The sequence below is a fragment of the Mandrillus leucophaeus genome, unplaced genomic scaffold (assembly GCF_000951045.1).
Source record: "Mandrillus leucophaeus isolate KB7577 unplaced genomic scaffold, Mleu.le_1.0 Scaffold1078, whole genome shotgun sequence".
NCBI classification, from domain to species: domain Eukaryota; kingdom Metazoa; phylum Chordata; class Mammalia; order Primates; family Cercopithecidae; genus Mandrillus; species Mandrillus leucophaeus.
In genome coordinates, this window is record NW_012098965.1 from 722,702 (window position 1) to 734,721 (window position 12,020).

Genomic DNA, 12,020 nt, shown 5'->3' on the forward strand with positions numbered 1-12,020 from the left:
CTGGCTAGTTTTTTGTATTTTTTAGTAGAGACGGGGTTTCACCGTGTTAGCCAGGATGGTCTCGATCTCCTGACCTCATGATCCACCCGTCTCGGCCTCCCAAAGTGCTGGGATTACAGGCTTGAGCCACCGCCCCCGCCTCCTTTACTCTTTCAAAGATCACAAAGCACGTGAGAATATGAAGTCCAGCCCTGAAGCCGTGCAAAGGGAAGAGAAATGGGTTACCCAAAGATGGTGCTTTGGAAGGATTGCTTATACCTGGAAAATCTAGCAAAATCATGTAGCAATGAACTTAGTTCTATCTCAGAATATGTATTTCATTTGGAAAAGTGAAATAACATGCACATAAATTATTTCTAAACCGGATATACTCTCTATCAGAAAAAAGGACTTCTGACAATCCTCTCTACCTCATCACCAGAGGAGACTCCTTTCTGTAATTTAGTCTACTCTACCCTAGTCATGAACATAACCTTAAGTCTGGAGAAGCTCTAGGCCTCTAAGAAAGAAAACTTTAAATGTGGTCACTCTGCCCTTCTATTCTTTTTATTCATTTCCCCCAACTTGGTCCTTTTAACAATCCTGTGAGATAAGCAGAATATACATTATTGCGCACATTGTATAATTTGTGAAATGACTTCTGGAGAAATCAGAGGGCTTGTTCAAGTATATGCAGCAAGGGAATGTTAAAGTTAGGACTAGGATTCTTTCCACAGGGGTGACAGACTCAAATTCAGTGTACATCACAATCACCCAGAGAAACTTAAAATTTAGATTTTGGTGTTCTCTGTCAGAGGTCTGGGGATGGGCTCAGGAATAAGCCAGGCAGAGAGAGACAAATATCATCTGATCTCACTCATATGTGGAATCTAAAAAATGTCGATTTCATAGAATCAACTCATAGAAGTAGAGTGTAGAATGGAGGTTACCAGAGGCTGAGTCAGGGAGGGGCAGGAAGGGAAAGGAGACACCTGGATCAAAGGGTGCAAAGTGATCTTTAGACAGGAGGAATAAGTTCTGGGATTTGTTTGCACAGTAGAGGGACTATAGTTAGTGATAATGTATTGTATATTTCAAAATAGCTGGAAGAGAAGATTTTGAATGCTGTCACCACAGACAAATGATAGATTTTTGAGGTAATGAATATGCTCATTACTCTGATTTGATCATTACAAAATGTGTACATGTATGAAAACATCACATTATTCCCTATAAATATGTGCCACCATTATTTGTCAATTAAAAATAAATGAAACTCAGAAAAGAAACACATACTTTCAACAAACATACCATGTAATTCTAAAGCAAAGCCTAATTTTGAAAAACAACAACACGCACAAGCCCGCACATGCGCGCGCGCGCACACACACACAAAAACACACACACATTACAGAAAGACAGCCAACAAACACAGCCCACAACCATTATTCTTTTTTGTTTTTGTTTTTGTTTTTGAGACAGAGTCTTGCTCTGTCAGCCAGGCTGGAGTGCAGTGGTGCGATCTTAACTTATTGCAACCTCTGCCTCCTGGGCTCAAGCAATTCTCCTGCCTCAGCCTCTCGAGTAGTTGGGATTACAAGCGTGTGCCACCATGCCCTGCTAATTTTTGTGTTTTTTTTTAGTAGAGACGAGGTTTCACCATTTTGGCCAGGCTGGTATCGAACTCCTGACCTCAGGTAATCAACCTGCTTTGGCCTGTCAAAGTGCTGGGATTACAGGCGTGAACCACCGTGCCTGGCCCAGCCATTATTCTTGACACAGGACTGAACTACTTAAAAGTGAAGGATGTTTCCCAACAAAGGGTCAAGGTTTTAGTTCACATCCATTATGTTTTCTGGAACTAATATGATATTAATTCAGATGCTAAAAGTAATCATTTAAAACACACTTCCTAGGTTGCATCATAGGATGACACTTGTCAATATGCAATTCTATCAGAAACGTGTGCATGACAATCATTTGAATTCATTAATACTGTTTCTCCATTGATTTAGACATATTAATTAGGACAAAGCCCACACCAGGAGTTGAACCCCTGATCTATATGCGCAGTTTAATAATCATTGTACCATAGTGATCAGAATGATTATGGGGATACTGTGAAAAATTCATTTGCTGCAGCTAAGCCAACAACTTTGAATTTGTGTTGAAAAACAATTACTGAGCTTAATTAGGAGCATGTAATGATGACAGCAGTTATTTCAGTGATTGATTCCAAAATTAAAAAGAGCTGGCAAACTAAGTATGGTATATCCTATGCTTTGAAAACGATAGGGAACATGGAAGTCTAAAGATCCTGCCCTGTAAGCAAATTATCAAAAACTATATTAGAGTGCTGGCAAGGAGAATATTGGTGTCTTGAGAGAGGCCTAAAGAAAGAAAAGTTTTGAAGGGTTTTATTTTTGTTTTTTGTTTGTTTTTCTTTACTTTTTTCTTACCCTAATATTGAAAACAAGGAGCAGCCTCTACAAATTCCTCTAGGAAAAAAATGATCACAGAAAATATAGGCAAATGAAATGTACTCTTTGACTGTTGTCTTTCAACTTTCAAGTGTGCAGGAAATGGCTAAATAATTTGAACGTTAACAGAGTTGGTTCAAAACCTTTGATTGATTTGATATCTGATCCATCACATCACGTCTTTAACAGGGTAGTGGATTACCTAAGTTTATATTTCTTTTCTACTTTGGTAGGCATTTGTCAGATTCTCCCCCATGGGATGTTTGAAGATGCACCTGAAGAAGTCAATGACATTTGAATTAATTCTGTATTTTTAGTAGAGACGGGGTTTTGCCATGTTGCCCAGGCTGGTCCCAAACTCCTGTCCTCAAGTTATCTGCCCACCACGGCCACCCAAAATGCTGGGATTACAGGCATCTGCCCAACCTCTTTGAATTAATTCTGTAAAATGCCATTTTTTAAAAAATTAACCACTGCCACCAAAATATTTTTAATATGATTTTGTTATAAAGGGGAGAATCATAGCAAAGCTGGCAAAAACTCTAAAAAACACAGTTTGGAAATTGGCTGTATTCCATAGGAAAAGATCATTCACTTGTTTCCCTAGATGACTGTGATGGGGTTTAGGACACACCACCTCAAAATATGGCATCTTGGCATGTGAGAAAACAGCAGAAGCAGGAAGATCATTCTCACCTTCCCCTCACTCTTCTTCTCTGAAGCAAGTCATAAAACCTTTATTCCAGAGGTATCCTTTCTATACCCAGAAGAAAGAAACACCCTTTTCCTCCTCAAAGACACAGAGAATCCAAGAAGAACTGGGAAAAAAAAGCCTTGCTAAGTTCCTGTCAGTTTCTTACCATTAGATCATACCCTCTTTTTACAATCATACTTCTGCAAGACTGTCTACTCTTCATCAAAACTAGCATTAAAAACACACAGGTTGGCCGGGCGCGGTGGCTCAAGCCTGTAATCTCAGCACTTTGGGAGGCCGAGACGGGTGGATCACGAGGTCAGGAGATCGAGACCATCCTCGATCTCCCTCTCTACTAAAAAAAATGCAAAAAACTAGCCGGGCGAGGTGGTGGGCGCCTGTAGTCCCAGATACTCGGGAGGCTGAGGCCGGAGAATGGCATGAACCCAGGAGGCAGAGCTTGCAGTGAACTGAGATCCGGCCACTGCACTCCAGCCTGGGCGACAGAGCGAGACTCTGTCTCAAAAAAAAAAAAAAAACACAGGTTTTCCTGTTTTTTAGGATTATTTTATTCTGAAGGCTTTCGTGTCATGGAATATTTATATTAAATAAAATTACATGTTTTTGTCTTATTAATCTTCCTTTCCTTTTAGAGACCTCAGCCATGAACCTAGCAATGAGTGAGAAAAGATATTTTTCTACACGTACAATTGGTTGTCATTATTCAATATTTTTAAGTGTCTATTTTAAAAAATGGTCTATGCAACTACATACAGCCTGTGCCCTAGGAATGTATCTTATTAGATATGTAAGAGTCATGCTTCACAATATTTGGAGATTTTGATGGAGTTGAAAGTTTCAAGGTAGGAAAAGTGAGTCTGGTTAGAGATAATTATCAGGTATTCATTTGTCTTAAAAATGACCAAATAAAATTTCTAAAACTAGTTAGGAATCTTTGAAAGTAAATATACCTCTAAGACCCTTCAGCTAGTTAATTCATGTACTAAAGAATTGTTGACTAATAGCTAAGCCAAGAGAATGTTTGCTTCTCAAAATAAAAACCTCTCAAACAGCATTTGCTTTGCTAAAGTATAATTTTAGTTTGGCATTTCTAAGTACCATTGAAATATTTTCAACATGATTAATTTTGCAAGTGACATACTAACAGAGGCAATCATGTTCTAAAGTAGTCAGATTATTATTGTTTTGTTTTCAGCCTTGAATTGGCATTGTAAAATTATTCTTTCCATTTTTAATATACGCTTCTTGAATTTCTATCTTTAAATCATTTTGACATTCAATTTTGTGCTACCAGTTGTGGATGTTCAGGTAAGGTATATGTTATTTGAAAAGTCGCTAAAAGAATAGGTTGGCCAGTATTATTGACTGACTGTCTAATTTTTACTTCTCATGTCAAGAGTTCTGTTTCCTCTTTGTATACATTTGGGTGAATGTAACATATACAGAGTATATCTTTCAAATAATCTAGTTACTGACATCACCGAACCCACCAAGACAGTCACCTTTGATAAAACTGGTAGGATTCCTTCCACATGTAATCATGTTTTGTTTTTTGGTGTTTTTTATAGTTTCAGGAATTAGAACTACATGTTGTTTAAGTCAAAGAGTGATTGACTCTGTATATTATAAGCATAATTTTATTTTTTTTCCTTGAAGGTGGAAGCAAAATGGCACAGACATTGATTTTACTATGAGTTATCACTACAGGTTGGATGGAGGCAGTCTTGCAATCAGTAGCCCCCACACAGATCAAGATATTGGCATGTACCAGTGCCTGGCCACCAATCTTCTGGGGACAATTCTGAGTCGGAAGGCACAGCTCCAATTTGCATGTGAGTTTGGGGGTAAATTTTGTAATCTGTGTCTCTGAAAATATAATATTCTTCTGATACACACATTTTAAAAATCTCGCTTTGCCAATAATATATTGAGAATGAATATAAATTTATGGACTTTTGACAATCTTCATTTTGTGAATCTAGATTCCTGGGTATATTAGAAACCTGCTTCTGAAAAAGAAAAAAAAAAAAACAGAGAAAAGATCAACATTATTATATTTTGTGAATTATTTTTAGAAACATTTCTAAAAGTTCCAAACATAAATATTAATATAAAGATATATGATATAGCATTATTTTCCTTTTTCTTTTGCATTGGATATTAATGTGGAGAGCAAAGGAAGAAAAAGCTGAGGGCAGAGATGTCATCTGGGGGAGGTGGGCGTTCTCCCAAGAAAAGCGATCATGCACCCACAGTTTGATGTAGGTGGAAATAAAGTGGTTGCCAAAGGTAGGTTTTATATTAACTTTAACAATGTCCAGCTGCATCACATAAATGTCATCCAAGTAATTACCTTGGTGACATTTGGGGACATTAGCAGATGAACAATAGACATACTGCGTCTAATATCCTTTATATATAGTGTTTCCAGGGACTGAAATGTTTCATATTGGATTCAGCAAAGGCCTTGTTTGAGAGTAATTATATCTGTTGATGTGGATAAAGTAGAAGGCTTGCATTTCTCCCTTTGCACCAGCCATTATGTCCCAGAGGATCTATCCAAGGAGCCAAAAAGTGAGCTACTATACCTGTAGGGCTCATAGAAATGTCTACACTATCTCTTACTTTGAAAAATTAATTGTTCTGAAATTTTATTAATAAATATGTGCCCAAAACTCACCTTGTGAAACTATTTTAGTCATCAGTAAACACATGAATTAATAACTGGGTCTGTTTCTCATTGCAAGTCTTATGTTCCAAAGGTTATTCTACACCAGAGATCACTTGGTCTACACAGAGTTCTCTTTATGTTGACCATTGTGAGGATGACCTTACTTCTGATTTTACACACACCACATACACATACACACATGCACACACATAAACATATATACAGATATACACACATAAATACATTGCTAAGTGTATCCAAATGTATTTGTATCTATGGAAGTAAGAAGTGAATGTGGAAGTCTATTTACCTAAATAGAAGGTGGAAAAGGGCCAGTGGCTACTTTGGGACATAGGATAAAAATATTTATAACACTTGATTTCTTCATTTCAGCTAAGACCATCACCTGGAAAAATAATAGGGAACAAAATAACATAGAAACTTATGTTATAGAAATGAAGAATTGTTCCAGACTTTGAATGATTCTGCCACAGTAATTGTTTATTTCTCCCGCTTAGGTAGGAGATGACCCTACAACATACACATGATATGAATCAGATCCCATAATCATAAATTTGACTCTTTGGTAAAGGATACTCCATATAGCATGTTTATTGGTCATACCCTTGAGTTTCTCTAGAGTTATGATTCTATCTACTGTTGAAAACAGTTGAATGTCTACATCTCAAATTAATGCATTCTTTTATATAACCATATTATTTCTTCTCCTTTGTTCTGTACTTTTTAACAAAAATATGTTTTAAAATGTCCTACATTATTAAATCATACCTTCTTTCTGCTTTAAAAATTTCTTGCAACTAGAAATTTCCCTAGTTAAAACTTATTTTGTCTATGCCATATCAGAGAAAGTCTCAATTAAGAAGAAATTGTATGCTTTCATCTGGCTAAATGGGACAAATCAATTTTTCTGTCCTTATTAACTTTCCCATCTTATCATAAAATTTTCCGTTTTGGGGCAGAAGGTGTATGACTGTTGTTCTTGAAGAGCATTTCTATTACCATTAATGCAGAAAGTAAAATGGCCTATATCCATTAACTAATCTTTCTTCTGCAAAGTTAGAGGATCTTAGGCTTTAAGAGCTTGCAAAAACAAGAATCACAACATGGTGGTGGTGTCCTGTCTGAAATATTTCTTATTGTGTCCAGGGAGACATGTGCTAGAGTGTGGAAACAGAAAGAGTAAAGGGTATAAATGCAAGTCCCCAACCAAATGAAAAGTTCCTAAAGTGCATGAACTGCATCTTCATCTTCATTATAATTCCTCACAACCTCCTTCATAAATTTTTAACAATATCAATTTTGATAGACAAGGCCTTTGCTAAGATAACCACAGTAGTTAAATGCTGAGATTTTGTGAATAGAGAGGTCTGAGTTCAAATTCTTTTCGTCAAATATCTAGTAGTATGAAATTAGGTCATTTCTTAACAACATTAAGCCTCTGTTAAGAAATCTATACAATGAGAATACAGCAGTAGCCACCACATAGGACAGTGACATGGAGTCACTGAGAAAATGAATGTCAAGTCCCTGATCCATTATGGACCCTAGGGAAATGACAACTCTAATTCTTCCTTTTACTATTATTACCTCTCTCAACTTGGACAAACATCTGTATATTTCAAACCACTTGAGTTTCTTATGGAAAACTCTTCTAGTTTACATTTTAAAACTTTCTATAAGGCTAGTTTCTTGTTCTTCTGTTTTCATGTCAAATATAATACATGTGGTTTGACATATATTGTTTCACTTGAATTGGACAACAGCTGTAGGAGGCAGTTGCTATCATTGTCCCCATTTTACAGATTAGAAGCCTGAGGCTCACTGAGATTGGGGCTTTCTTAAAGTATGTTGTTAGAGAAAAGTTGGAACTTGTGTATAGAAAAAGAAGACTTCAGACTCTAAAACTCATGCACTTCGTCTTACGGTATTGAGTCCTTCTCAAACACTGACCACACACTTCATGTGGGCCTTCTTTCTTTGTTTCATTTGCTGGCACAGTAATTGTCTAAATAATAAACCGTATCTTCAGGACAGAATGGTTCAAATAAGCCTGGTAGTAGATGCTGATGCTTCCTTGTCCACCTCCACTTTTGCAAGTGATGTGCCAACCCTCAGCTAGTAACACCCGCAGATATCCCTTTTTGCATTTCATGCCCCAAACCTCTCCATGGGATCAGGCTGAAACTACACAACAGCTGTGACACTTTAATTAGCTTCTTCATTTGCTTTTTCCTTCATCCCTCCCTGCCCTTCTCCTAAGAAGATTCCCTCAATAAATCATACGCACTTGAATCCTTGCCTCAGGCTCTGCTTCTAAGGAATCCAAAGTGAGACAGAGATTAAACATTTAATATGAGATCGCCGATCTACTTACTGATAGAAAAAACGGGTCCAGAAGCCCCACTCCTATGAACTCTCATAGATAAGAACAAGCTATGCATCAAAATAAAAATATATCAACTCCCTTGCTTCCCGTCAGTTGGCAGTCCATTGCAAAATGTCACTTTGACCTTCAGAACAAATGGTCCTATGGACAACCTTTCAGAATATACCCTGTCCGTGGTAGAAATGCTGCAGGGACATACTTCTAGATAATTGATGGCTTTTGTTTGTCACTTTTATCCTGGTATTCAGTAATCCAAACGCACACTTTGAATTTATTTTAGACACAGACTGTAACACTCTGCTTCATCATGAATCGTCTCATCATGAAATCGTCCTGAAATGTGGCCTGTGTATAAAAACTACCTGTTGTGAAATATACTCCTAAATCAAATCTGTCTTTAACCAACTATGTAACTTACACAAGTCATTCACTTCTCTGGACTTAGCTAAAGTATATTTTGAATTATTTGATTACAAAAGTCTCTTTCCACTGTTGTCATATAATCTGTCCTTCCAAATACTCAGGTAGATCCTAATTTAAGTACCTCTTTCTTCCCCAACCCAAACTCTACCCTAAAACAAATTCAGCAGGTGTCTAGTCACCAAAGGGCTCTGTTATCATCCTGGCATTCTTGAATGATAAAACTAGTTTGACTTCTAAAATCACTTGTAGCTACTTTGAATTTCATTTATTTCTCAAAGACTTTGGTGGTAAAGGTTGAATGTAGACCTCTTCCTTTGGTATGTATGTTAATGAATTACTCTGTACTTGTGTGTGAGAATATTACATCTGTCATTGCTGTTTAAAATGTCATCCTTGAGAAAATGAGATGGGTGTTTTGAAAGAAACCCATGATATCACTCAGATGTAATTTTTAAAGGCCCTTATAATATATAACTCTACCAATGAAAAGATAAACATTTATGATAAAAGGTAGTCATGAATGGGACTTTTTGATCCTGCACTGTTTAATGTTTAATCACAGCTAGCATTTTAAATAAGTTTGCTCCATTATTGCAGAAGGAAAGGCAGCTGGGCTGGAGCCTCCTAATTGACCCTTCATTTATTCATCCTCCAAGCAACCGGAGAACACCTAATTTATATGCATCAAGCACTACACTAGGTCCTAAAGATTAAATGGTAGATAAGAAACAGCTACTTCCTGTCTTCACAGAGCAGACAGGTGAAACCTTTAATACAATTAAAAATAAGAAGAAAAGGAAAATAAAGGAAATTGCTAACGCTTACAAAGTATTATGTGGCAGGCATTGTTCCAAACTCTTTATGTAAATTAGCTCCATTGATCCTCACGATAACCCTCTGAGAGTATCACAATCTTCACTTTCAGATAAGCAGAGATTGAGGCATAGAAGAATGAACTAGCTTGCCTAAAATCACACACAGTATGTGGCAGAGTCCGTTTTCAAATCCAGAGAGAGTGGAGAGTCCATGCTCCTACCACCTACTGCACTGTCTCAAAACATCAAGTGAAGTGAGAAAGGTGAAATTAACCTATAGCAGAGTGGAGCTCAAACTGAGAAGTAGTGAAGTTTGTCTGAATTGGAGAAAAGGCAAGGGAAGCCTTTCAAAGGGAATGGGCTTGCATTGAACCTTGACATGTTAGTTTGTGTTCTAGACAGAGAAAGTGGGTGAAGAAAGTACAGGTTGGAAGAACACTAAGAGGAAATGCAGTTGTGTGAACAATCTTCAAGTATCGAAGAACGTTTGGGGAGGTGGGCAAAAGAGCTGAGAACTGAAATGCAGAAAGCTAGGGATCAGAAATGACTGGTTTTCTAGGTTGAGACTGAAAACTAATTTGGAACCACTTATAGGTAGTCCTTCATATCCAAGCCTAATCTTCAAGCGATAGGATAATTTAGAGATATTATGAGATGCCAAAGAAACATGCGAAAATCCATCATAGTACAATATTCAACACTCAGTATGACATTGTGTACATGTGTTAATTTATGGTTAAATGGGTGTGCCAGTATTGCCCATTTCATATAGCGTTACTATGAGGACCAAATGTATTATGTGGAAAGCAGAGGGCAAGGGCAACTGATAGACTGGTATGAGTTGAAGATGGCGAGAGAGGCAGGGGTCTGGCCATACAACTATTAGTAGGCCAAGTTTTGTGTTTTACTGCTTATCCTAAGAGCGATGGAACCATCCTGAACAATGTTAAGGATGTTGAAGTTGTTTATAAAATGAAGTTTGAAGCCTGGCTCAGTGGCTCACACCAGTAATCCCAGTACTTTGGGAGGCCGAGGCGGGCGGATCACAGGTCAGGAGTTCAAGACCAGTCTGGCCAACATAGTGAAACCCCATCTCTACTAAAAATACAAAAACTTAGCCGGTTGTAGTGGTATACTCCTGTAATCCCAGCTACTCAGGAGGCTGAGGGAGGAGAATCGTGTGAACCCAGGAGGCAGAGGTTGCAGTGAGCTGAGATCGTTCTACTGCACTCTAGCCTAGGCAACAGAATGAGGCTCCATCTCAAAAAAAAAAAAAAAAAAGTAGTTTTAAATACCACATACTATTTCCTTAAATATGTTAGTCTGCCTTGTTTTGATACTATTAATATTATTAAAACCATAGTACACATACTTAGGGGACATCCCAAACCTCAGATTTATAATAACTTATATGATGGAGTTAAAGAATTCTTGCACCACATCACAGGATTGATTTTAAATGGTTCAAGGTTAAAATGCAGTAAGAATGCATTTTACAGGGCTATAAACATGTAGGCATTTACAATCATCATAATTTTTTTCCAGAGGAATGCAAAGGGTTTTACACCTGCCATGCCATTCATCTTTATTCTATACCTGTAAGCTATTCTTAACCATGTTTTACAGGTGAAGACATTAAAAGGCAGGACAACTATGTTACTTGCCCAAGGTTAACTAACCTACAGCAGACCCAGAATTTCTAACATCTTGAAGCAACTTTTTAAATATATATTTATTTTGTAGACGGGGGAAGTAAATCAGAATTCTCATGAATTTAATGCCATATTCAAAGAAAAACAAAGAAAGGTAAAGTCGTAACATAAAGGTCTTTGACTCCTTACAGAAGGATTCTAAGATGTTTGTGTATTTAAAGGTGGTATATATTTTTATTTCTATCTTTCGGCTAGGGTCTTATAAGCAGAAACAAAACGCCTCACATTTAGAAATAAATGTTAAGAGTTTCCAAATGTCTTTAAAATTCTTTCATATATAAGAAATGTAAAAGCAGTTATACATGATCCCGATGATACGGTGATAAAGTGCATTTATATCAGAAAAAGAAATTAAGACCCAGGACAGGAAGCTTTAAAAATAACACTTAAAAATGCATTTGGAAATTGTAAAGTCTCTGATAATTGTGAAGTGTGTATTAAGTAGGTAATGCATACCTAATTATAAATGAAAATGCTAAATGGTTTTAACCATTTTTCTACATCAGAAAAGAACTAGCTGAACAAAAATCATGAAGAAATATTTTTTCTTTAATTTCTTAAATTAAAAAAGTTGATAAATTAGTATTGATTTTTTCAGTATCATTTTCAAATAGCATAAACGATGTTACAACGGATTTAATATTCTCAATTTGTCTTAATGAAATCACAGCATAACCATGAATTGGTATCATATCAAGGAGAAAACTTTGCTTTTAAAAATAATTCAGATCCTAAACAAACAGACTGTAAGCAGTTGCATGGTTAAATCATACCAAGCCACTGTTATATTTATATCTAAAATCAACAGGGAAGCAGAT

At 36.7% G+C, this 12,020-nt stretch overlaps 1 protein-coding gene across 2 annotated transcripts in view; it reads left to right on the top strand.

The window, feature by feature from the left end:
• Positions 1-12,020, top strand: part of CNTN6 (contactin 6) — a 342,993-nt gene that overhangs the window by 156,948 nt on the left and 174,025 nt on the right. For both annotated transcript variants that reach the window (XM_011986118.1, XM_011986129.1), the window contains one exon: positions 4,831-5,006. In XM_011986118.1, the coding sequence (XP_011841508.1) occupies positions 4,831-5,006 (176 nt within the window). The remainder of the gene's footprint in view (positions 1-4,830; positions 5,007-12,020) is intronic.